General features: G+C 40.1%; 1 protein-coding gene across 3 annotated transcripts in view; it reads left to right on the top strand.

Annotated features, from left to right (window-relative positions):
• The first annotated feature begins 1376 nt into the window (after positions 1 to 1376).
• cpne7 (copine VII) overlaps positions 1377 to 25917 on the top strand; it is a 36013-nt gene continuing 11472 nt past the window's right edge. Inside the window, exons 1-11 of one of the 3 annotated variants that reach the window (XM_086287589.1) lie at positions 1382 to 1564; positions 2686 to 3016; positions 8455 to 8637; positions 8871 to 8945; positions 13734 to 13808; positions 18235 to 18318; positions 18414 to 18503; positions 18725 to 18823; positions 19031 to 19117; positions 19410 to 19469; positions 20080 to 20213. In XM_086287589.1, coding sequence (XP_086143715.1) covers positions 2843 to 3016; positions 8455 to 8637; positions 8871 to 8945; positions 13734 to 13808; positions 18235 to 18318; positions 18414 to 18503; positions 18725 to 18823; positions 19031 to 19117; positions 19410 to 19469; positions 20080 to 20213 — 1061 coding nt within the window. In that variant the 5' untranslated portion in view covers positions 1382 to 1564; positions 2686 to 2842. Of the gene's footprint in view, positions 1565 to 2244; positions 2415 to 2503; positions 2572 to 2685; positions 3017 to 8454; positions 8638 to 8870; positions 8946 to 13733; positions 13809 to 18234; positions 18319 to 18413; positions 18504 to 18724; positions 19118 to 19409; positions 19470 to 20079; positions 20214 to 25917 lie in introns of those variants that run through there. The other 2 variants (XM_086287586.1, XM_086287582.1) reach the window with 2 other exon arrangements.

Here is a 25917-nt window from a genome sequence, read left to right as displayed (position 1 = left end):
CACGGCCTTCAGTGCTGTTTTGCAGAAACTCGAGAGCTGATGTTTTTTTGTCAGCGCCATGTATGAATGTTATGCAATATCTGGAAATACATTCAGGAAAATAATACATTTGTGGGTGGACTGTGAAAAGGTCCAAGCATAGACGCAGTGTAGAAACAATACATTATATAACATACACAGCTGTCAAGTGATTGAAAAACCACTCTGTGAATCAATTCATTGTCATTTTTACTGAAGGCAACTTTACACTTGACTTGGAGCATTTGTGCGTGCGTGGACTCAGCACATATTGTTTATTACTTGTGGGTGCATGTGTGTATTTAGCAAAGGTAGAAAAGTCACCTGTCTTTAGCTGTCTGCAGCTTCCACACGGAGATTTGATTGCGATGTGCTGCTGCTGGATGAGCAGTTCTTTTGAACTTCCTCTTGCAGTTTTATGTATGTCTGTTTAAAACCTGACAATACTACTAAAAGGATGAATCTCAGTGCAGAATGAATGGTTTCTGTTGAAAGACGGTCCCGTAAATGGGAAACACGCAGAGGAGGATGGCGAAAGGGGCACTATTGTGTTCACTGTTGACTCCAAAATTTTCATTTCATGTACTCTTCCTTGCTACAGCCCATCAGTTCATGCTCTGTCTGAAACATGCTTAAGGCCACCTTCCCTTTCGGTCAGCCCCTGTCCAAACAGAAGAGCAAGAGGATTGGGCTTCTGTTCTGAAAGCCAGATCTGTGTGCCTGAAATGGCCACTTTCAGGATGTCAACCCTCAATAACATCACAGAGCATCAAAGAGTAGAAAGAAAAATAAAACCGGTAATGTGCCCGAAGCCTGAGCTTCAGCTCACAGAGGTCACTTACACATATGCTAACCACATTATTTTTACCACTGCAGTATAGAAAATAAAGAAAAAACACAAATGCTGCATGCAGTTCAGCTTACATAAAGAAGCGTCTTTCCCCCTCTCTTTTGCACATATTTCAGTGCATCCTGCTCTTTCTATCCTCATAATCTTCAGTAAGCAACTTAATCCTGAGCGGGGAGGCTGCTGTAATAACTAGTTGAACATTTGGTCATAAACAGTAGTATTGTGTTGGAAAACAATCTGAATGGCATATCTGTCTAAATCCTGGTCCAAAATCCACAAAGGCAGCAGAGAATTAGCAGATAGAAATGAGCGACACCTTATGGAGGCGGGTTAAACATGAAAATAATGCTATGTCTGTGTTTATAGACAAGAATTTAACTAAATCACTCAAGATCTACGCACGCCTCCACCTCAGGTTTTGAGCTTCCAGATCCCAGCATTTTCCCACAGCCTCTTTTCCCTACCTCTTTCTTTTATGGACTCGATTTCTAACTGAACTCAAAATAATCGAGTCCCAACGAAAAGCCCATCCCTTACATCAGCAGCTGGACTCTCTCCACTCCCCATCCCTACAAGCCGAGCCTACTCCCTCCTCACCAGTCTAAGCCAATGAGTTTCGGCGGAGAAAACAAAAATCAAGCAGTGTGTTATGGGAGCGGATTAAACAAGTGTGCTCAAGAAGAGAAACAGCTTCAGGTAGGAAGTGAGTCTCCCGCTTAACCCGACTGTAAGCGCAGTTTATCGGTTTGGTGAAGTGCCGCTGAGTTTTTGATCAGCTGCAAATAGTCTCGGAAGTGAGTCAGATGAGCCAGCGATACACGAGGCTGTGAAAGTAGACTGTTCGCTTCACGCTTTAACTCGTATTTAACTGTTGCTGTTATTTTGCCCTCCTGAGCCTTGGCCGGTGTTGGGTTTTGAAGCTTGCAGATGAGCGGTGGCGTTTATTCACCGGGATAAAGTGTGAAGTAGCCGTTTAGCCGCCTTCCGTGTAAATTTCACCGGTGGATTGAGCAGAAGTTTGATTCATAACACGCGCGCGGTCGTATTTGGGAGCCTTTGATGCTGGCTCTGTTTTGAGCTTTCTGGAGTTCAGATTCATGCTTTGAGATAACATGTGGTTTCACAACTGGCTGAGAAAGACGCGTACGGGCGCTGTCCTCGGTGCTGAAAGCCAAGCGCCGAGTGCGCTGCACTTCTTCGTTTGAATTATAAGGATGTGACATTTACAGTGAATTTTAGAGGAAATTACAGCCCCACCTTTAAAGCATTTAGGGGGGGTTATTAGTTGTGCGAAACCGCCGTGCTCAAGGACACTTAAGCAGGGCGTACGCTGCCCACATTAAACCCATCAAAGTCCTTTCTTTGACTACTACCTGCTAAACCCATCGCCTTTTTGGATCCATGATTCTTTCCATCTACTTTCACGTATTTGCTTGTTGTTTATTAGGAGGAAATGCACTTTAAATCCTTTAAACGCATCAGCCATCTCATATTCAGTTCTTGAAACAGGATAAAATAGTGAAAATACAGGGAAATCTTGATACAGGTGGGCTCTCTCCCCTTTAAATATTGTAATAAAGCTCGTTAGAATAAGAGGTGGCACTCAGCTTGATCATCTTAAACGAATTTTTGCAGGAATTTGAACTAGACTCCTAAAGGCACAACCCTGCCATCTTCATGCCCTCTCTGTCGCTGTTACCAAGGTGAGATGATAACCCTCAGGAGGGGGGACAGCTCTGACAGGCAGCAATAACAGCTTGAGTTTGCTTTGGTCCCCTGACACTCAGCAAGAATCTCTGTTTTTCTTTTTTTGACAGCTGTACCAAGTCAAAAGGGCCCGTCTCCTGTGAGAGTGCCACGTCTTTACCGAGATCCCTCAACCTATCACTGGATTTTTCCATCCCTCAGAGCTACACCACAGCCTCACCTCGCACTGCTTCGCTGGTTGGCAGATCTCTCTTGCCCTGAGCCAGGATGAATGATGTTCTGGAGGCCACCTCCCCTGCAACCAGCCTCAGCGGTCCAGCTACCTGTGTCACCAAAGTCGAGCTGCGCGTGTCTTGCAAAGCTCTGCTGGACCGAGACACTCTGAATAAGTCTGACCCCTGCGTCATACTCATGGTACAGAACGATGGACAGTGGATAGAGGTGAGACCTCATTTTATTCTTCAGTACTGGCACATATACAGGTGAGCCTCTGGGAGGGAAAAGTGTGACTAATATCTCCTCACTTAGCAGTCCACCTTCATTTATTAATCTCCCTGCCTGAGTCATTATCTGCATTATTTCAAGAATTGAAGTCTTGACTCACACATCTAGAGAGCTGAAATATTCAAATGCAGGCTCTTGAGGTGATTTAAATAACGTGTGTTCTTAATGTTATTAATGTTAATTGCACAGGGAAACACAGAGGAGACTTGCTCTCTTCCCTCCTTGAATCACAAACCTAAGATTAAAGATTGGTCATGTGTGAAATGTTGTAGATTGGGAGTGATATTGCTCTCTCTGTCTCTCTCCAGTCGTCACAAAATCTGTGTAGTCATACATGATCGACCAGGGAGATAAATCTGTTAATGGTTTGGTGAACTTGCAGCTGTTTTATTTTTTTTCCTTTCTTTTTATTTATTTATTTTTTCTTTGCTCTTTTGGAAAAGAGCATGGCTTACACAACAGACGCCTGATTCAGAATTGAAAATGTCAAATGGAGTATACATTTGCAGTCATCACTGTCTGTCTCCACAATTAAAACAACTCGCACACAAATTGTGTTCGCTGCCCTGTCGGATTCACATTATGTGCAGTATAATTCACTTGTCTACATGGGTAAACAGTGGGTTGGTAATTTGCAGCATGATGAGATGTGTTCCAGCTGAAAATGTTTACTTTCTTGGTTTGGTCCCAAGCTGATCTGAAGTGTAGGCAGCGGCTCTCTCATTTCCCTGTTAATTAAGTCATTTAGTTCATGAGGGAGAGCCAAAAGGTAGGTTTCCGTTAAGTAGAGGATGTGTTAATGTGTGGCAGAGGATATCTAATTATATCGATTTTTTTCCCCTGCAACCCTTCATCTAGAAAAAGCCTCTGTTTTCAGGGAAATGGGAGATGATTAGCCCTGACAGATTCCGGCCACATGGGAGTCATTTGTTGGAGGTGCGCACATTAATGTTTGGGCTATATGAATGTGGAAACCTCGAGATGCTATTTTTAGGTGGGGACGATAAAAACTTGCTTTGAAGTTGTCTGGGATTTAATTTGATGGGAGGGTGTTACATGAGATGACTGACCTGGGTTCAATGTGGCATGAATTTATGAGTGGCTATTTTTAGCTGCACTAACTGAAGCATATGCTTGACAAAAAAATCAAATAATAGCGCCATCACTACAGCTCTATCTATCTATCTATCTATCTATCTATCTATCTATCTATCTATCTATCTATCTATCTATCTATCTATCTATCTATCTATCTATCTATCTATCTATCTATCTATCTATCTATCTATCTATCTATCTATCTATCTATCTATCTATCTATCTATCTATCTATCTATCTATCCATCCATCCATCCATCCATCCATCCATCCATCCATCCACCCGAGTCTTGACAATCATAACAGTATTCACCAGTTGTCCAATGCTCTGCTGTCAAATCCCTCAGTTCTGGGCGGCACCATCCCGTCTGCAAATTGTTTACTTACGTCAGCAACTGAGTAAGAAGCAGAGCCCACTCATATCGCCACCATATCACGCTCTTCCTATCATCTAAGCTCATGCTGCGTGGCCCCAGTGGCTTTTTAAGCTGCACATATTTCAACTATTACCTTTTTTTACCACCTGCTCACGGGGCAAATTAGGAGGCAGGTTGAAGATCACATGACATGTGCTGCTTTTGCAGATTTTGTCCTCTTCTTACGTAAACTGGACCCTGTACGCTTCTCTGAAAACTAGTTATTCCCAAAACTCGATCTCTAATTTAAGCTGCATGTATTTGTTATGATAAAGCAGCCTAAATAATGCACTGATTATAGAAATGAATTTCCCATGTCAGGAATCTCTTTATAGTTTCTGGCCCCACACCAAAAGCAAACAGGCGTCATGCACAGACTAGCACAAACTACCCTATGTAGCTCTGATTAGCCTTTATCAACAAACAGACTCATCAGACTCATCCCGAATCTGTCCATCCAGATGGCACAAAGAGAGAAAGAATAGGCAAGAAAGGCCAGTAAAGAATAAATAGGAGTAAATGTGACAAAGGAGGCCAAGTCTGAGCTGGTAATTCTTTTTTTTCTTTGCATTGCTTGCTTTGAAACAATAGAGCAACACCTGCTTTTTATTATTGCTGTTAGCCATACAGCTTTTCTGGTTATTAATCTAGAAGTCTGACATATGTTTAGAAACAAGTACATCCTTTCCCCCCCTGAATTACTAACCTGGAGCTGAATTACAAAAATAGAGGAAAATAAGATAAAAACTGACAATTGATCAGTTACATTATATTTGTGCAAAAAGTAAGTAAATAAAAATGGAAATGGTTGGCCTCATGTAATCCTCTGTCTACAGATAAAACCCCCACCCCTCAAAAATAACACAAAATGTTTACATTATTAATGTAAATGAATAAAGCAGAGTCGATTATTCACACTGAAAATGTGAGTATCAGAACAAACTCCAATGATTACAGTGTACACAAGACAGGGAGTAACAGGTGGAATGTGACTTATAGCCCTTTAAAGCCTTTAAAGCTCAAAACATTAAATAATTACCAGAAATGTCTTGAAAATTGATTTTTTAAATTAAATCTTCAGACAATTAAAACAAAAGTTTGCATATATGAGTTTTAATTTGTATTATATTTGCTACATCCAGCATTTTTTAAAAATTACTGCTTAAAATTAACAATTAAAATAATTTAGAATACAATTAAAACATTGTGGAAACTCATATACACTGGGCGCTAACAGGTTATACAGTGACTCTGGTGTTTACATGCACATGAAATGTGAAATGTCATCATGCAAATTTCAGCCTAAGAGAACATCTTAAATGTTATCACAAGATCGACAACACTTGCAAGTGTTTGTGTTAAAACTTCCTGCATTTACAGTGAGATTTGACCTGCCCAGGAGGCACGGCAGGGAAAAACAAAACAAATAAACATGCAATGAACACTTTGCTGTCCATAAAGTACATTAGAGCAAAGCTGCAGTTTGCGAGGGAACACAAAGGGCAAACACCGGGCTTTGTGAAAGACTATGCTCTAGACAGACATGTTTGGCAAAGACCAAACACGGCTTTTCAGAAAAAGAACATCATACCAACTATGATGGAAGTGTTATATCGTGGGGCTGCCCCGGTGCCTTAGGGAATGGGCAGCTTACAGTCATTGATTCAAGTAAAAATCCTGCATCATAACAAAAAGTGCTTGAAGATAACATGAGACCAAAAGCTGAAGTTGAACCAGAAGTGGACCTTTCAGCAGGATAATGATCCTAGATGCACCAACAAATCAATAAAGGAATGTCTCTGAAAGAAGGAATGGAGAAAGCGCAAGCAAGAAAACATCTTGCAGCTGAAGGAATTTTTTTTGAACATTGAAAAACTCTGATCTCAGACACTGATTCACAACTGTGCAAAATACCCTAAGGTCATTTCGAGTCCATTTTCTTTCTTTCTTTCTTTCTTTCTTTCTTTCTTTCTTTCTTTCTTTCTTTCTTTCTTTCTTTCTTTCTTTCTTTGGCAGAAGAATGGCACGCCCATTGATGTTGAGGTTGAATACTAACTTTATCTCTAGGCACAATTTAACATTTTATGTTTGTCCAAATATCAAAAAAGCCTACAATTTTCATTAGATGCACTTATTTGTTCACATAAAAAAAGCACAAAACCCCCATCAGGACTATAGGGACTCCAGTCGAATTATTCGTGCATGGGTGTTTTGGGCCCATGCCCTTCTTTATCATGTAAAGTGGCACCAATAAAGATGCTTCCGAGTAGGTGGGAGGCTTTATGTGGTTTGGGTCTCCTTGGAGGGAGGGCTCAGCTCAAGTTATTCTGAGTCATCCTTATTGTCCTACAATGAAACATTTCTATTCACAAATATGAGTGGGTTTCTTCCAGGTTGGTAACAACTCTGTTTACTGCGTGCGAGGATTCACTGAAAAGGATGACGAGGAAGTTTTATAACTTTCACAATATTCTATTCAATATCGTCGGTGTCCATTCAAATGTCTGAGAAATGCCACCAAGAATAACCTTAAATGTTGATGTATGAGTTTATTCGTGAAAGGCAGGATCTGAAGCTTTCCAAGTGAAAGCAAATTCCTTCCCTCAGTGCTGACTGATGTCTTGTGCAGGCTTTTTAATGATTTCCCATAATGTTCCCCCATGAAGAAAGTGTCACGGCTTATGCACACCTTGTCACGATGAAGACAGTCCATCATTCACTGTGGCAAAGATTATGCTTTAATATAGCATGCAAGAGGAAAGCTTCAGTTCCAATTATGTTGACAGCATCATTATTCTTTGGCATATTATTTATAAAAACCCTAAGTGGCTTCAAAAGGAAGAAAAAAACCATTTTAAATGTATAAATATTATATTGTTCCACAGATCTTGGAAGACTGGCATCACTCTAAAAATCACAAAATGAAGAAATACCTTTCAAAAGACCAAGAAAATCGATTACAAGAAGCTGTTGGCTTGTGATCTGAGATATTTGCTTGATCTTTGTGCTTTGATTTGTAGATTAGATGTATAAAATGTTGTGCGTGATGCAGGAATCACGCTTCTTATTCCAGTTCAGTCCTTCAGCTTATAGACTCTCCCAAAGCGAGAGATGAGAAATGGGAAAACACTGTCAACCGTTTGTAAAGTAATCAAAAGCAAAGTGTGGACCTGCCCCGCTGACAATGAAGAAATGACTTTGGACTGTGTCGTTTGGATGAGCACTTAAACCTTCCTCAGTCCTTCATTTGCTGCTGATAGATCAGTTCCATATAATGCACCTTGGTGGGTCTTTTCCCTTCTGGGTCATTCAACTATTTACACATTTAGCTTTAAGTCCCAAACATCGCTTATCAACGCGCATTTGGTTAATCTTGGAAATTCGTGACAATTTTTTTTCCTGTGTATATTTATTGTTCTTGTTAAATTTACCAGTACTAAAGCGCTGTTGACTTCAAAATGCTCAATGATGATTTGTCCTTGTGACAAATTGGGCAGTGTGGAAATGTTCATGCAACTGTGTGAGAGCTAAATTCTACATCACGAACAGATGGGGCCCCAGAGAGATCAGCTTTTCCTTGTCAGGCAGTCAAAGACAAGCATGGATGTTTCCTCTAAGCTGAGATTAAATGTCAGAGCCCTCCAATCATCTCTCGTATCATCCTCATGACAAACATAATAACGTCTGCCCTTCTTTGTAAAGAAGCTGACTCTGTTTCCTACATGCGATGTAAAACACTATAAGACAGTCTGTCAAAGGGGGGCTTCATTTCTTTACAAATGCATACAGTCTGTCATAATTAGGAACATTAGATAAACTAGTGTTGACATTCAAAAGTTCATTCATCATGTTCTCTTTCAGCTGGACAGGACAGAAGTGATCAAGAGCAACTTGCACCCAGTCTTTGGCAAGGTTTTCTCGCTGGATTACTACTTCGAGGAGGTTCAGAAACTGCGATTTGAGGTTTACGACATCCACGGCACTCACAGCATCGGAACCCGTGATGATGACTTTCTGGGAGGGGTGGAGTGCACTCTTGGCCAGGTAAACAGATGCTGCTGTCTTACTAACCCATTTTTGCCAGCTGTAGCTCCAGATTTGTGGTCTAATAACTGGGATTTGTTGGTGTAAAAGCACTAAAACATGCCCCCTTTTGTCTTTATTGGTAAATGGTGTATATTTGCTGCACCGCTTGCAGTAAATGATTCATGCTTATTAGTGATGGCAAAGGCTCAGATCTCTATATACTGCTGTTTTGTTTATCTTGTTCTTTGCAGATAGTGGCCCAAAAGAAGATGGTGAAACCTCTGTTGCTCAAGTATGGGAAATATGCCGGCAAATCCACCATCACAGTAGGTTCCTGACATTGCGTGTGTAATGTTGCTGCTCTGATGAATGAACTAATTTGAACACATAACACATTAGCCCTGTGTTGCTCCTTGGTATCACTGTAGCGGTGTAATTTTATTTTATAAGTCAGACATCTTCTCTATGGTAGTGTCCGTTTTAGTGGCACGGAGAGGGATTCCCACTAAAGCGCACAGGGAAGCAAGAGAATCCATAAGAAATGATGAATGCACAAGAAATCATGTGTCAAATGTGGAAGAGAATAGCTCTTGGTTCATTATCCAGCATCTTATAGTTAACAAGCCAGTGGCGGTAGCACATCAAAACATGACAAGGTAATCACGCAACCCTCCACTCAGGTCGGAAATACACAAAAGAATCTCATCTTCTCCTTTCTCTAATGAATTCATGGTGGACAAGCTGCTGCAAAGTCTGACAGCGTTATTATCACCGGGCTGGACTGTCACACACAGTACAGATGTTCCCGTGTTTGCGTCGGTCTCCTGCATGTTTTTGGTGTGAGCAAAAGTACAAAGCGTGATTTAAATTCAGCCCCATCTTACACACACAGACAACAAACTTCACCTCCTTGGTTCTCTTCACTTACTGAATACAGGCAAAAAAACGAATCACTCAGTCTTTTGCCAGATTTAGAATTTATTTAAAAAGCAAATGCATTATGAAGCTCTCGAGGGGAATGGTGAGGATTCTCACAAAGGAATAATCTGACCATTTCATCTGCACAAGCGCAGAGAATTCAGTGCACAAGCACAATGCTGAACCATTATCCGTAATGATGTAGTGGCACACGCATAATGGCATTAAAAACATGCCTCTGTCGATTTATAATAGTGTAGCTCTTCATTATACTTTACTTGCTACGCGTAAAAAAAACAAAACAGAAAATATTCTTACTGTAGCATATTATATGAGACACGATGGAGATAATGTAGGAGGTTTTTTTCTTTGTAAAAAAAACATCCTAGATTTATAGACACATATTTGTACTTCTACACCCCCATTGACATGATGCATTATCAAACCCATGGGACCAGGATTAGGTAACGCACCAGGTATTTGAGGTTACATAATTACTAGTTAAATTCAAAGTCAGACCCCGTGGATCTCACCTCAGACAACGTTAAGATAAGTAAGAGAATGAACTGAGAAAGTATACTTTTGCCATATAGTTAGGTAGTGAGCTCAGTAGATCCACACCAAAAATGCCTGTTAGCATCTATTGTTTGCAGTGTGCCCATTAATGTGCAGACAGCTTGCTGCTGCTATACAGCCTGCTCTATTCTTTACCAAACAAATATATTTTCATTGCTTTTCATATGCAAAAGCATGAGCCTGCTCCTTTCTGTGCTCACTGTATTATTGCCTTATGTATAACAAGCAGCAAAAACCATATCTTCAAGCGTGAGACAGAAGCTGTTTTCAAGCATGACTCCCAGAAAATGTGCAGGGAATCATGTTGGGGCAACGTCTGAAGTTGCCCTTTCCCACGTGAGTGCTACCCCATGCTGTCATGTGTCCTGCTTCCTGGAGGTGTGAATTTACCAGGCAATTAGTGCACTCTTCTTTTTGTGCACTCTTCTCACATATCTTCTGCACTTTTGAACAAACATACTTCTTAATGTTTATTAAAGGGCAGAGCAGGTGTGTTTCAGCTGAAAGCCTTCATCAGTGCAACTGGACTTAACAGTTGTAAAGACAGCTGGCTGGTAAAGGCTGCTTAATGTCGCATCCGACTGCTTCAGACATTTAGGGTCTCAGGCTCAACTCTTTTGGGTGTGAAAATGTCTGTAGCCACAGGCAAATCCTCATTCTAACTTTAATACTATAATCCTTAAACAGCTATTAAAATAGATCACAATCTACTCACGCTATACTACTTAATCTGCTGCCCTGGCAAAGATGGAAAGAGCACACCTGCCTACATTTTTACAAAGATTTTACATGCTAGTTGTTCTTGTCAGGACAAACTGGGTGATAAAAAAATAAAAAATGAAGCCTTTCCTTCCCTGTCATCACAAGCGTTGTCTAGCCCTGGGCATGCTTACTTTAGAGCCACAGTTCTGGCAATTTGATATAATGTTGCTGCCAGTTTAACACAGAAGCAGAAAGCAAAGCCTTGTGTTCTGTGAGGTGGACAGACAGCACAATGGGAGCAGCAGAAGGTGCACTGTGTTTCTTACAAGCTGAACTTCTTCCTCTCTAAACAAACGTGGAAAGTGGGAAAAAATCTGATAACTAGCACAACTTTACTGTTTTGTTGTGGTAACGTTTACATCTATAACAATGTAAATTCACAAGTTGAGGTGATAACCTGACACATCAGTAAGCTTCTAGCTAAGGTGTCTCTCCACGCCCTGGTTTAATCCTACACCAAGTAAAAGCCACTCCAAGAAAAAATGCTAATGATCACAACGAGCTTCAACTATTTGTTTTTACAATAAAAAACATAGAATTATGTGCATATGCATGTGCACAGAAATATTACTGTTACAAGCAAGCAGGTAGACTGCAACCTGTAATTTGCATTTACCGTGTAATTTTTTTACAAATGTAAGGTGTCATTTACAGAGTATAAAATATGTAGGCACTGTAGAACAATGTAGCAACATTCGAAGGATTTCAAATAAATAAGAAACAAATCAGTAAAGACTAGCTTTGGAGTATTCTGAAAGAAAGTAGAGATCATTTATACTACAAGCCAGTCATTTTATTATATTTTGCTTCCAGGGAGTCAGAGTTTCTTGTTAGTACGTAGTCTTGAGGAATCATTTCCCAGGTTTTCTGAAGGTCTTTCACAATTTCTCTTTGGAGGCTGCTTTTCCACTGGTTTTTAGTTCAACCTAACTATTTTCAGAGGACTGTTTTTGTTTGTTGAGCCATAAACACTGACCTGTATCTTTCAAGTGCAAAAAAAGATTAACTCAAGGGATTAACCAATATTTTGTCTACACATAACAGACAGCTAAAAGAACCCAACCATTTTTAACTTGTAGCCTGTCACAAAAACACATTTAGTCAAAGAAATGTTTCTATTTCTGTAACTTAATCAACTAAAAATGTCAAAGATAATAAAGTTTGACAGGCACAAAATAGTATTTTTGCACTAGTAAGGTCATTGCTCAGGTTAACACAGACAACTTGGCATATCTTGTAATCATCAGCAGTTTCTCCTTAAAAGATTTAAGGAAACTGGACATGTGGGAGTCAAAATCAAAGGTTTTGGGTCTAAAAAAAAAAAGATCTACAGCAGATGAACCTTCCAGTCTGGTCCTTCCAAAGACCTGAGAGATGCATCTGGCCCTTCAGGTGATCCATCTGCTTTTCACTGAAGCTTCATCAGAAATGGTCTCTGTGGATCGGTGGCTGTCAAGAAGCCATTCTTAAAGAAGGGAAACAGGGAGCAAAGGCTGAGGTATGAAACTTACACAAGAATTGGATTGAAAATCAGTGGCAACAGATCTGATGGAGTAATGAATCCAAATTTGAATTTTTTGTTTCAAACCATTATCAGTATGTATGGAGAAGTTCAGGAGAGAGGTACAACAGTGAGTGTCTGCAGCCATCTTTAAAACACGGCGGAGGCTCTGTCACGGTTTGGGCTGCATTTCACTAGGTGGTGTTTGAGATCTTTTCAAAGTTGATGGAAAAGTGCCGGCAGATTTGGATAGATTCTGGATTTCATCATGCAATACCATCCCAAACACACAACCAGTAAAGATGACATGGGTAAATTATCAGTCAAGAATTTATCTCCCCAGAGCTCCACAGAAATTACTAAAGGAGTGTGCGATCATTGTGACAGAAAACAGAACAAAATTTATAAAGTAGAGCTTTGACTATCATTTAAGAAGCCCGGAGAACTATTCCTGAAGACTACTTAAAGGAATGAAAGGAAAGCTTGCCTAAGAAAGTTCAGACTACGTCAAAGGATAAGTGGTGCTCATACCAAATATCCACATCTGTTTGCACGTGTTTCAATAAATGATGGCACTTCTCATTTTCCTAGCAAACAATAAAGAAATGAGGGGTGGCTCTGCACTCTTGTACAGTGCTGTAGTTAAGTGATGACTAACTTTGGAGTATTTTTCTGATGTTTTTTCTTCTTTCATTTTTACTCACTCATTCTTCTTTTCACCTACTGGTTAAACGTTTTACAGGACTTCACTCTAAAATCACTTTCATTTGCAATAGAAAATCAAAACAGTACAAATACTCATTATAACTGATGATAGATATTTGAGTCACACAGGGGCATTTAAGTTTTACAAGAGTGGAATTTTATTTGCCGTGTAATTTGTGGATTTGTCTGTTTAACTTTGCATTGACGTAAACGTCTCTTTTATCCTTTATGGATAGCATTTACGTAGCTTTTAAAAATCTCTTTTCCAAAGAGCCTCACAATGTGTCTGCCCGTTCCCACATTTATGCACATTCACACAGTGATGACAGAGAGCTTTCATAAAATTACTCATCAGGAGGATTTTGAGCTTCGGTGTCTTGCTCAAGGACACTTTGAAATAAAAGCACGATTCACTCCAGTAGCTAATGCAATAAAAAAAATGGAGCCACTAATTATTGGCGATAGTTTGTTATAAATGCTGACAAATGATATTGTATTGATATTCTGGAGCTTGAATCACGACAGTCATGTTTGCGAGCTTTAAGGTCGTGTTTTGGAAATATATATCACAGTCTTAAGTCACATTTCTTTTAACAGTAATAATAGAAATGCAAACACAAAAACATCACTGCCAAATTCTTTTTCCTTCTAGGTGCACGCTGAGGAAATTTCTGGCAACAACGGATATGTGGAACTCTCCTTCTGTGCCAAGAAGCTCGATGATAAGGTGAGAGGAGTACACGTTTTTGATTGAAACACCAACACAGTTGTTTTATTAGACGCGGTTTAGAAGCATTAGATGGTGAGTAATATGAGAATCCTCCTGTCATGATACTGTATAGGCTAAGAAATCCATCCACAGTAATTCAATGGCATTAAATTTATGCTCACAGAAGGGAATATTTTCTCACAAAAAATCATGCTGTTATATACAAATTATATTAGTATTCAGAATTATTTGTGTTATTAAATGTTGATCTACTTTAAAGCTGCATATCACTGACCTTAGCTTCTCCCGGACTCATGCTGTCAGACTTTGCTGAAGGCATGTTTCAATCAAAAAGAGAGCGGGAGTTTACATCCAGTTACAACTCTGATGATCTGTAGTCACACCATGTTTTCAGGAACGAGCCTCGGGACTCAAGACTCACAGGTTGCCCTTTGATTTCCAGCTCTATTTGGAAAAAAATTCAAATTTTCTACAGCATGTGCATTTATTTTTGGAATTCCACTCTGAATTTTACCGCCACACTGACAGTGAAATTGAACCCGACTCCAACACATGGAGTACAAAATAATAAAAATAAATCCTTGTTGTGAAGTCCATTTTCTCCTCCTCGTAATGGCTGCCCCAAGTCTCCAGTTTCTGTTGAAATGCTGGAGAAACCACTCTAACCCAAATAAATTACTTACTTTTAGAGAAATGATGTGCAGTCACTTGCCACTCAGATGCAAAAGTGTTCATTTGCTCTGAACAAACAATATAGACTGTGATTAGATACTGATTTTATTTAGGAGCAAAGACAATTTAATTTTGGTTCCAAAAATAACCCATTGTATGTTAGCGAGGAGACACCTTTTGAAAGAACTGAACATCATTTATTAAGATACAGAAGTCAATTAATAACCTATTTGGTGATTAGACTCTGAGGAAACATCATAGAAAGTAGTCCCAGCAGTGATAGGACAGGACCCAGTGGAGTCTGGATGCTGATGGTGGTGAAGACAAAGATGAAGACAGACATGCTTGGATGCAGTGACCAGTGTGAGGTGGAGATGGAGAGATGGCGGATTGGGATGTAAAACTCATTTTACACTGTGGGCCACGTAAAGCCCACTTTATCATTTACTTTGGTGTAGATAAGGGGAGATCTTTATCAGCAGAGAAGCTGCAAAACTTTTAAGAATACAGTTAAAAATCCCAACAATACATCTTGCTTCACATTTTCCAGTGGGCCTGATTAGAGTCTTTATGGGGCCGATTCTGGCCCTGGGGCCCTATGTTTGACAACCCTTGACTACACTCATGATGTTGACAGGATGGGAAAGGGGAGCACTCAGGAAAGCAGACAAAAGATCACAGATTTTTCTTGTTGAAGTTACATATAAGCTTAATTTTTTAGGATTGTGGGCATAACTTGGTTTGGATATAAGAGACAAGCTGGTTGTAAGAAATTTTCCATCATTTTCAAAACATGCCTCTGAACAGTGCTGGCATCTCTAAAAAAAAAATTGCATTTCTTCAGTGTCCTCTGCTCAGATGGGAGGAGATAATGTTGCAGATATTTGTGTTAAAGCTGGGGTAGGCAGGCTGTCGTTGGCATGAGTGGAAACCAAAAATCCATAGCAAGTTTTCAGCATATTGTAATTCAAGTCAGAGACAGAACGAGAATGGAGACTTTGGTCGGTGCCAGCTGTCTTCAGAGCAGATCAGGATAGTGTTGTTGTGGTGCAATAGGTTCAAGGCTTTCACCCGAGAGATGTTTTTTTTAAGTGATACTCATTGGGGATGCTCAATGTAGAGCTGCAGGAGAGGTGTTGTCTATTTTGAAATTGTGGTGTTTTTTATTAGATAGAAAAAAAGAAAAGAAGTTACGACTGGAAACCTTCTTTATATTAATAAGACAATTTTCCCATTCATGAAACTGTAGATACCCCAATCAGCACAATGTATACATTTAACCATTTTCTTCGCAACTGTAAAGATTGCAAAGCAAATATTGGAAAGAAAACCCCTTCCTGCTATTAGCAGGAAGAGACCAGGCTCAGGGATGGGCAGCTATGTACAGCTACCAGCTGGGATGACAGGAGAAAAACAGTGAACACAGAAAGGCAAGAGCAAAAACTGTGGCAGAAGCAAACTTGTAATATTTATATTTACATGTGGAGTCATGTCCCTAACCACATGTAATCCAACATATTGTAGGTTATGCAGGCACTACAAACAGATTCTGGGCATCCTCCAAAAGAACCTCATGAATGCCCTGATTTTTAAACTTCCATAAACTTATCACAGCTTATCAGTGTGGAGCACTTGAATAAATTGCACTGTTGAGACTCAATAAGAAAACCAACAATCAGTATGGGTCAAGATGCTGTAACAAAGGTTTTTATTTCAAGCTGGGTAACTACAGCTCGTATAATCAAGCCTATAAAAAAAACAAAACGTCAGAAGTTAAGGAGTCTCGCTATGTTGGTGTGACAATCAGCAAACTGATACGCTGGGAGTGTACTTGGACTGAATGACCCACACTCCACTCAAAGTAAACCCACAACTTCCAGCATAAAATACCTAAAGTAATACCAGTACCACCATAAACATAAAATATTAACAGAAAACAATAACCTCCCACAGTAGGAGCCACAGCACTAAATACAAATAGAAGCTGTTTATTAGCACTGCGCTAGAGTTTACCAAGAACGAGAAATAAAATGATTAAAAGTGAACACTTTGGGCAACCTTCACTGCACCTTGAGACTACCACTGGTCCAGGATCGTGATGAAAGTTCAAAAAAACGAAACTACTTATATACTAATTATTATTACATTCACGCCCCAGCACCCCAGGTTACACATACATCCCTACGGTAAAATAATCCCAGCTGAAACAAGCTAATAAAGGTAAAACAGCAGGAATAAAACTAACCCACCTAATGAGCCTCTCAAAGGGTCAGGTGCTCTCACCTTGGGCCCCTGAATTGTGCCTGGGTCTTAGTGCCCTCCTGCTACAAGTGACAGGATGTCTTCTTAAGTAGTTTTTTAACAAAATAAATTAGCTGTGACAGGCAGCTTGCATATAGCAAATTATCTAACAAGGACAACAGATGATGACTGAAGCATGACTCTTTCTAATGAGCTGCTCATCAGTTGCATCCCCTCAACCTGCTGTAAATACTGAATGTAAGCCCGTTCACGTTGCTGAGCAGAAGGATTAATTAGGAGGCATGATAGATGGTGGTAACTGCTAATGATAAACATTACAGTTATTGTGAACCTGAAATTGAATTTTGACATGTTTGCCTCATGAGTCCATGCTACTGATGCCACTGGCTAGTGGTTGTCATGGCAACAAAGTAAGGATCTTACAGCTCTTTTTTTTTTTTTTTTTGCTCCTATCCCTCAGGAGATGTATCTGGCTAATGTAGCGGGAAATGCATCTTTAACCGTCTCATTCGCTGTACACAAAACTCCCCCTCACCCACTCAGCCGACACAGGCACACAGAACGACACAGACACGCAGACGCACACACAGTAATTATTTGTTTTCCTCCCAGAAGAATCAATTGACCTCAATAATCAGTGTTGCCTCTGCTCTCAGACGCCTGAACTTGAGACTCAGGGGATGATTCAAGGCTACCACAAATAACTATAAAAGATGCAAAATGTTCCACGTGTTTTCAGTTAATTGGGGCATTTACTAACACTGAAAATGGACACAAACACTAGTGAGTTGATCTGAATTCATCGTGTTCATTACAGCCGATCGCCGGGGCTGTTTAAAATGCACTTTGCGCAAGTTGCAACACGCAAAGGAAAGCGCAAATACTTTGCTAATGAACTTCAGCCGTAGCATGTACAAGCTATTTGCTGAAGGAAAATGTCAATACTTGAGTGAAAAATCTATGGCATGACTTAGAAGCTTATAAAAGATCAACCCTTTCCTCAATGATGTCTTATTCAAAAATTCCACCACGCTGCGTCTTCCTGTCCTTTAATCATGCAGACAGTTACCTGACAATTATTCCTCCTGCAATCAGCAAACGATGAATTAGTGTCTGCAGACATTTGTACAAATCACCTGGACAAATACTAAAAGCATACTGAGATATCACAAGCACCCAAGCCCGGGTGGAAATCGTCACAGCTTCATTGTAAACGCTAGCAAACGCTTGAAGAGACTGCAAATTGAATTAAACCAAATCCTTTCTGTTAAATGTGATATTTCATATCTTTTGATCTAACAGACATTGACCTCTGCGAGAGTCCATGAATGAATAAAGCTAAAAAAGAAAACCAGAGAAATACTAGTTTTATAGACTTTTCCTTTTCTGATTTACAGCAAGTAAAGGAAGAAAAATCTTTCCTGAAACTGGTTGTTTCTCACCTCCAGATCTAGTGGGTTAGTCAGTTTTGTCTTCTCTGTTTCTGCAGGATCTCTTCAGCAAGTCGGACCCATTTTTGGAAATCTATCGAATCAATGACGATGAAACCGAGCAACTTGTTTACAGAACTGAGGTAACCTTACCACATTCCCACCCCGGTTTCATCGACAGCTTTTAATGTGTTTCTAACACTTTACTTCTGTTGTTATTGTACTTGTTCTCTAACAGGTGATTAAAAACAACCTGAATCCAGTGTGGGAGCCCTTCAAAGTGTCACTCATATCCCTGTGCAGCTGCGATGAAGACCGGAAGCTCAAGGTAGGGAACGTTTTAGAACTGTGACTGCAAAAACCACAGTCAGTGAGTCAGAAACTGCATGACCAGCGTGATTCAGCTGGGGTCAGCAAACAGGGCAGAACACTGAAAATACATCACTTTGATTTGTATATGGATTTTCTATGAGTATACCTGGGATATATGAATGAGTTGTTGTATGTCAAAAGTAGTAAACAATGTCTGTATGTGTGTGTGCGCCACAGTGCCTAGTGTGGGATCATGACTCCAGGGGGAAGCATGACTTCATTGGCGAATTCTACGCCAGTTTCAGGGAAATGCAGAAAATTTCCAGTGGAAATAAGGTCAGTGAATGGAGAGGTGGAGCAGAGCGGAGGGGAGGGGAGAGACAGCTGTGTAACAATTTTATCCTTTCCCAGTGTGCCTCTGATTTTTCTCTGCTGAAATCCAGCACACATGGAAGGAAAAAACAATGTCAGGCTGCTTTGATATGTTCAAAATGCCACAAGTTGTTGCTTTTGTTCTTTGTCTTTCACTTGCTTTTGTTCAAGGTGTCGTGGGACTGTATGAATCCTAAGTACAAACAGAAGAAGAGAAACTATAAAAATTCAGGAGTTGTCATTCTCACTGACCTCAAGGTAGGAAACTCCTGCAGAAACATGCTTCAGAAGAAGCAACACCCTAGAGAGAATCAGTCAGTGTTTCATTGTCTCAGTTTACAAAGCGGTATAGACACTGCTGCTGTTTCTGTTATTGTTTTATAAAGGGAAGACTTTCCAGAGCATTTTTAGTCTCCACTACATTTTCAGCATACAGCACAACATTTTTTTCTTACCTTTATAGCGAACAGATTTGGTGTGCTTTAATGACCTGGTGACATCATAACTTCTGCGGTTTTGCCTGAAAGATTTGTGTTTTTCTGCCTCGCAGCTTCACAGAGTCTACTCCTTCTTAGACTACATCATGGGAGGATGCCAAATTCACTTTACGGTAAATTAAACCGACTGTCTTTAATGACGCTTCGCTGTCACTGAATGCTGTTAACTGCAGCCTAGTTTCATGACTTACATATTGTGCTCGGCACACCGATCATGTTGCTACTCGATGAAGACTTTGGTATGTTTCCTTCTTTCCTGACCTTTTTGTTTGTGCACACATAGCTTTCTTGGAGGCAGTTTCATGAAATAAATTCAAATGTTCTGTAACTCTTGCCCTTTGGTTTGCCCTCTGTAGTGCACATTCTCGCTTTCTGGCTGGATCAGAGAAGCAATGCATGTTAATCATGAGGACTGCTGTGGTAGATGCAGTCCTCCCTTGTTGAAATAGCTAGCTGCTTGGATCTACTGTGTATGGGAGGTGATGCTGCTTCAGTCTATGTGGGCGTAAAAAAAAGAAGCAAGTTCTTACCTCTGATCATGTAATTTATACTGCCATTAGGTTTATTTCAGGCTCCCTCACTCATAATGGCTCGGAATATAATAAGCATTCAAGCAACCAAGTAAAAGTCTTTGCAGGAAGTCAAGTGCCAAAAGAAAAGCTTAACTGATTCTGATGAACTGTTCATGTTGCACACTTTGCAATTTCTTTCTCTTCCCACCAGGTTGCCATTGACTTCACAGCCTCCAATGGAGACCCCAGGAACAGCTGCTCCTTGCACTACATCAACCCTTACCAGCCCAACGAGTACCTAAAGGCTCTGATAGCTGTGGGGGAGATCTGTCAAGACTATGACAGGTTTGTCAATCTTTTGTTTCTCAGAAAAGGCTTTTTGTGGCCTACAGGGACTGTCACTGTCTCCTGTTGTGAAGCAGAGCTGCAGAGTGCTCCTCACATGCCATTTCAGTGGAATCTCTGCCAGTGAAAGGAGCCACTCCATCTGATCCACAGCATTAGGACTGTAATGGAAACAGTGCAGTGTTGAAACAGAAGGGCAGAGAACCCTGCAGGTCATTATAGCTTTGCTCGCCAGTTTTTTGTGACACTATGGGAACCGAGCTATTGACCACCGGCTCCTTTCCCTCGCATTTATTCCTTCATTGAAATGAATTTGGCACTTTTAATTTTCTCTAACAGACGGGTTGCAGTTTTAAGAAAAAAGTCAGCGGTAACTTGCAGCTTAAACACCGTCGTTCACGATAGTAAATACATTTTAATCTTCTTATAGATGAGAAAACTGTTTGTACCTGGAAAAACTAGAGCAAGTAAATTTTTGCCTCTGCTGGGATTATTTATGCATGAGGCTAATCTGGGGCTTGAAGATGGGTCTTGGTGGCAGCAGTCAAGGACACTTATGCAGTTTTGTGGATGTACTCCTTTACGGTCATTTTACATCAGGCAATTTCAAAGTAAACATTAGTTTTCTTCCCTCTGCCTGTGTGCGAGATAGGTGACATTCTGACCTTTTTCACCCTGTCAGCCACCGGCATTTAAATCTTGCAGACATCAGATTTTGATGGACAGAGAGTAATTATCAAATATGGGGATTTCTTTCGAATCCATTCAGGCGTCGTAGATTGAAAAATAAATAAAATGAAGTGAGACTAAAGTGTTTGGGTTAGAGTTGAACCCGGGCCATTGGATTTAGCCTGAGCACCCTGTAAACTAAACTGGCACCCAGTTTAGGCACACTTGTTCTGGCAATGCGAATATCTAATTAGCCAATCACATGGTAGCACCTCATTCAAGTATATAGATGTGGTCAAGACAAGCTGCTGAAATTCTAACCAAACATTAAAATGGGGAAGTGGGAAGTGAGGAAGTGACTCTAAACCTGGCATGTTTGTTGCTGTTGAGTATTTAAGAAAATACTGATTTATTGGAATTTGAATGGTCCAAAATATCCAGTCAAGGGCAGTTCTCTGGGTGAAAATGCTTTATTGATGAATAGCCAGAGTGCTTCCAGCTGATAGGAATGCAACAGGAACCCTTCAAACAGGACACCAGGTACCACTCGTGTCTCAAAGAACAGGAAACTGAGGCTACAATTTGCACAAAATTGGATAATAGAAGACTGGAGAAATGTTGCCTGGTCTGACGAGTCTCTATTTTTAATGCAACATTCAGATGGCAGAGTCAGAATTTGATGTAAACAACATGAAAGCATGGACCCATCCTGCCTTGTGCCAACATTTCAAGCTCCTGGTGGGGGTGTAATGGTTTGGGGGATATTTTCTCAGCACACTTTGGGCCTCTTAGTCCCAACTGAGCACCATCTGAGTACTATAGCTGACCATGTCCATCCCTTTATGACCACAGTGTACCCATCTTCTGAGGATAAAACACAATGTCACAAAGCTCAGATTAGCTCAGACTGGTTTCTGGAACATGGCAGCAAGTTCACATTTTAAGATGTTATGGAACAGGAGATTGTCATCATGGATGTGCAGCCAAGAAAACTTTTATCAAAAAAACGAAAAACTAAAGACATCTCCGTGTGTACCTTCTGTTATTTCATTATTTTCTATACAGTGCTATGTTGTTCCTGCCATGTTGATCAAATCATAATCATTCTTATGTAACTTTCATTTCCTGCCACGTAGCTGCTAAATATTTTTAGTCTTGCGTGTCACAGGTAGTAGCCTAACTCTACCTGCGAGTATGTGGCGCTTCTTGCTGTCGTGCTGTTTTACATGTCTGTCATAGTTTCTTTGCTCTCATAGGAAGCTGCATGTGGCTGCTTCTCCTGTGGATAGCTGACTGATACAGTTTCTTCTCAGCATCTGTTGCAGCGATTGGTCCTCCTTCTTAGCTCGCACAGGCTCATTACCCTGATACAGACGAACACATGCTGAGATAGGGGCTGACACCAGAATAGCAGGCACTTCAAAAAGAAGTGGGAGGCATTATGGCTGGAGAAATAACAGCATGGTGTAGAATCTGATGTAAAGACAGAGGTGGTGCAGCATGAAGCCTGTTTTCCTCTGAGGATTCCTCTTACTGTAAATACTGGCTGATGTACTGTAGTTATAATGTTTGACTTCAGTCACATGTATTTTTAATGATTGGCCAACAGAGCACAAATATTACAGTATCGATGTGTAAAAAAATATCTTTAGGATACTTGCAGGTATTTGCTAATTAATGAAAAATAATTTGTGATATTATCTGTTTTGGAGAAAGACCCTCTCATCTGTCAAAAGTAAGCCAGATGAGGATTAACACCCCAACTCCTGATTTATGCAGATCCTCCTATTGAATATCAGGAGCACTGTCTGGCTAATTATAGCATGCAAGCGATAGCGCCGGAGACACTGAAATCCTGCCTGTGAATTTTCAGTTCATCTTTGTGGCTTTATTGCATCCATGTTTACACTGATGCACACCAGCATCATACATGGAAACATGTCTCTGGGCCAACAGCGGCTGCAAGTGTAGGCAGCCCTTCCCTTGGAATTGTTATTGAGGTGTAAAATGTGGGCAAGCAAACCTTTTAGCCTTTAGTGAATATAGGTGATGTGGGATTTTAGAGTCCGTGCAGAGGAGTGCATTACAGAGCTGGAGTGACTAGCTTTTGTCTGTGTGGGTAGAGGCTCGTTTACCTTGCTGAGAGGGCTATTACACCGGGCACATCGCCCTGTGGCTCCTCACGTGTGCTGATGAAGAGGAGAAAACTGTGACCTCCGTGGACTTTGGGCAAAATTCATATGATGAAAATGACTTGTGGCCAGTCTCCTCTGTTCTCTCGTCTGGGCCGATCCTATGTCATATCATATTTAATAAGTTTCATGAAATGTATTTGCTGTGTTATCACAACAGTCCCGGGGCCAGGATAATCAGTTTTCTATGTAAACAATAACAGGAACAGAATACACGCCAAAGCAAAATTGGCTCAGCTTGAATAACTGCTTCCACATTAAAATATTTTCATTAAAGCTCTTTCTTTACACTGGCAAAGCTGGTAAAAACCAATACAAAACCCAAAACATTTTTTCTTTCCTATTATCTTGCATTGATACAGAATGCCTCGATGTGTTTGAAAGGTCAAAATCGTGGGAGTAAAGCCTGTGTTCAGTTGGAAAGGAAGGCTGTTTTTTTTTCCTCGATGAAAATGGATTTAACTTCAGTTGAAAACATTTAATTGTTGAAGGGGATATTAGAGCTGCTTTCATACTGTGGTATCACTTGCCCAATCTATTGAACAGGAAGTCTATAAATGTCAGTGGAGCACTGTTACTGGCGTATTTTAGCGCATTAGCTGGAACACGTATTCAAAAATAAGAATACATTAATGTTACACGGGCACCTGTTTGCCTTGTGAGCCATAATCAGTGATGCCTTGAAACTACAAGCTGATAATTTATTATAGTCCCAGATTATGGCAAAGTCCTTAGATGGTAACAACAACAATAATGAGTACCTTGGAGATGCATAATACCCATTAACTATTTTATGTATATCATGCGTGGAACTGCCAGTTATCACACACCGCGTATTTCCTGTTGCCACTAGGCAGCGCCATAAGTGCAGCGTAATATAGGCACATAGATGTCTCCAGAGTCCCAATTACTAATTACTGATTACTTCCCCAAAAAAGTAATCCCATTACTTTACTGATTACTTATTTTCAAAAGTAATTAATTACTTAGTTACTTAGTTACTTTTTAAAAACACGATTTACAACCTGAATAGGTAATAAAGCGATAGATCTTTCAGCCCAATTCTGCTTTTTCTGCATAATCCATCATACAAAATGTAATCAAATGGAAAAGTCTCTTTTTTTTAAAACTTGTTTTATCAGTTTTAATCTTTTAACTTTATGCATCAAGTAAAAATTTAATTATATGCAACATTCTCTGACTGGAAGAAATTTGTTTAACATTTAAACCTATTTTCTGCACATTCCAGCACATAAAATAAAATATTTTTTGTGTTTACACTCACTCTTTCAAATAGATGCAAGTGAAACACAGCAGAAAATAAATAAAGTCAAAGACTAGCGGTCCTTTTGCTCTATTTTCACCTGTAAAGCAGGAGTGGGGTAGGCGGAGGTTTGCCCTGGTGCAGGTGTGCCGCAGCGGTCAGTGAAAGAATCTGCGCGTTTCTCGGTGAATTTCCCATTACATCGTAGCACATGCACGTACTTTACTCGTTACTTTAAAAAGTAATCAGATTACAGTAACGTGTTACAAGTAACGCGCTACTGCCCATCTCTGGTCACAACAGACATGACCTTTTACGAAAATTCAAAAGCTTTGCAATTTAATGTTACTAAGGTCTTTAGATTGGACTCACCAAAGATCATGTCTGAAAATATCTTTAGCAGGAGTTTTTTAATGTAAAAGGCCTGAAAATGGCAAAATAAATAAATAAATAAATTGCACTGAAATTACACTTTAAATCCAAAATGGCTGAGTTCCTGTTGGATTTTGGTTATGGTTCCAAGAGATCTCAGGACACTGCACGAGGCTGCCAAATTTCAGACAGATAGATGAAATGCAGTGCAGGGGATGATTTTTTGAAATGTTGTAGGTGGTGCTGTGGAGCCGTTTTACCATATTCAGTGATCAGAGCCCCCCCCCCAAAAAAAACAAGAAAGCTGTCATTAGGCTTGAGAAGTGGGGCAAATTTCTTGACTTTTCAAGCTTGCCAAGCACTTCAACAACAATTTCCTCTTTCATGCAGAATAGGCATGGCACCATGGCATGCATCACCACATTGGTTTTAAGGTGAATGCAATCAGCCTGAGAGGAATAGTACAATCAAAATTTCATGGCAAATTATTGGAATTCACCAACATGCCCTTCAACAACAATCAAAAGCGCCACACTTTAATATAGGCAACATCTGAAGTTTAAACTGGCCAAAGAAGAAGTTGTTTGGACAAAGTCAAAAGTTCAAAAAAGTATAAGGCCTGGTGGACTTCCTGTTGGGTTTCCATGAGTGGACCCCACTCGTGTGTAACAAACTTCATTCAAGTAGCTCGAACTATGTCTTGGTAGTACTTCATTAAAGATGTGTTAGGTGGCGCTATAGAGCAAAACTATTTTGAAACCATAAAATATGTAACTTTTCACCAGACTTTACACATGTGCTAATTTTGAGTACTTTTAGGCTTCATTACTTCATAAATAATAACAAATGGCGCAAATACAATGGGGCCTTCCCACTGTTACTGCTCAGGCCCTTATAACCAGTCATTTCTGTGGTAGTAAAATAACAATCCTGGTACAGCTATTACTAATTGCAGTACAACTAAAACTTGTCAAGCCGAAGTTAGTTCTTTCAATAGTTATCAGGCAGTTAAGAGTTATTGCTCCCTCTGAAAGTGTGAAAATCATCTCTGTGCCAGTGTTTATGTAAGTCCACAAACACCAGAGTTAATCGAACACTTCTGATAGCTCTGAAAAGCTGCCTCAAAGCCACATTAGCCACTATAAGTGGATAAACAGCTCTCCAATCAACACTTGTCCATGCACCAAATAACACAACTTCCTAACAC

Source organism: Aulonocara sp. 'chitande type north' Nkhata Bay, linkage group LG1 (assembly GCF_057382095.1).
Source record: "Aulonocara sp. 'chitande type north' Nkhata Bay isolate Kocher_YH1m ecotype deep benthic linkage group LG1, A_spYH_male_GT1.1, whole genome shotgun sequence".
Lineage (NCBI taxonomy): Eukaryota > Metazoa > Chordata > Actinopteri > Cichliformes > Cichlidae > Aulonocara > Aulonocara sp. 'chitande type north' Nkhata Bay.
This window is presented reverse-complemented; position numbering and strand designations above follow the sequence as displayed.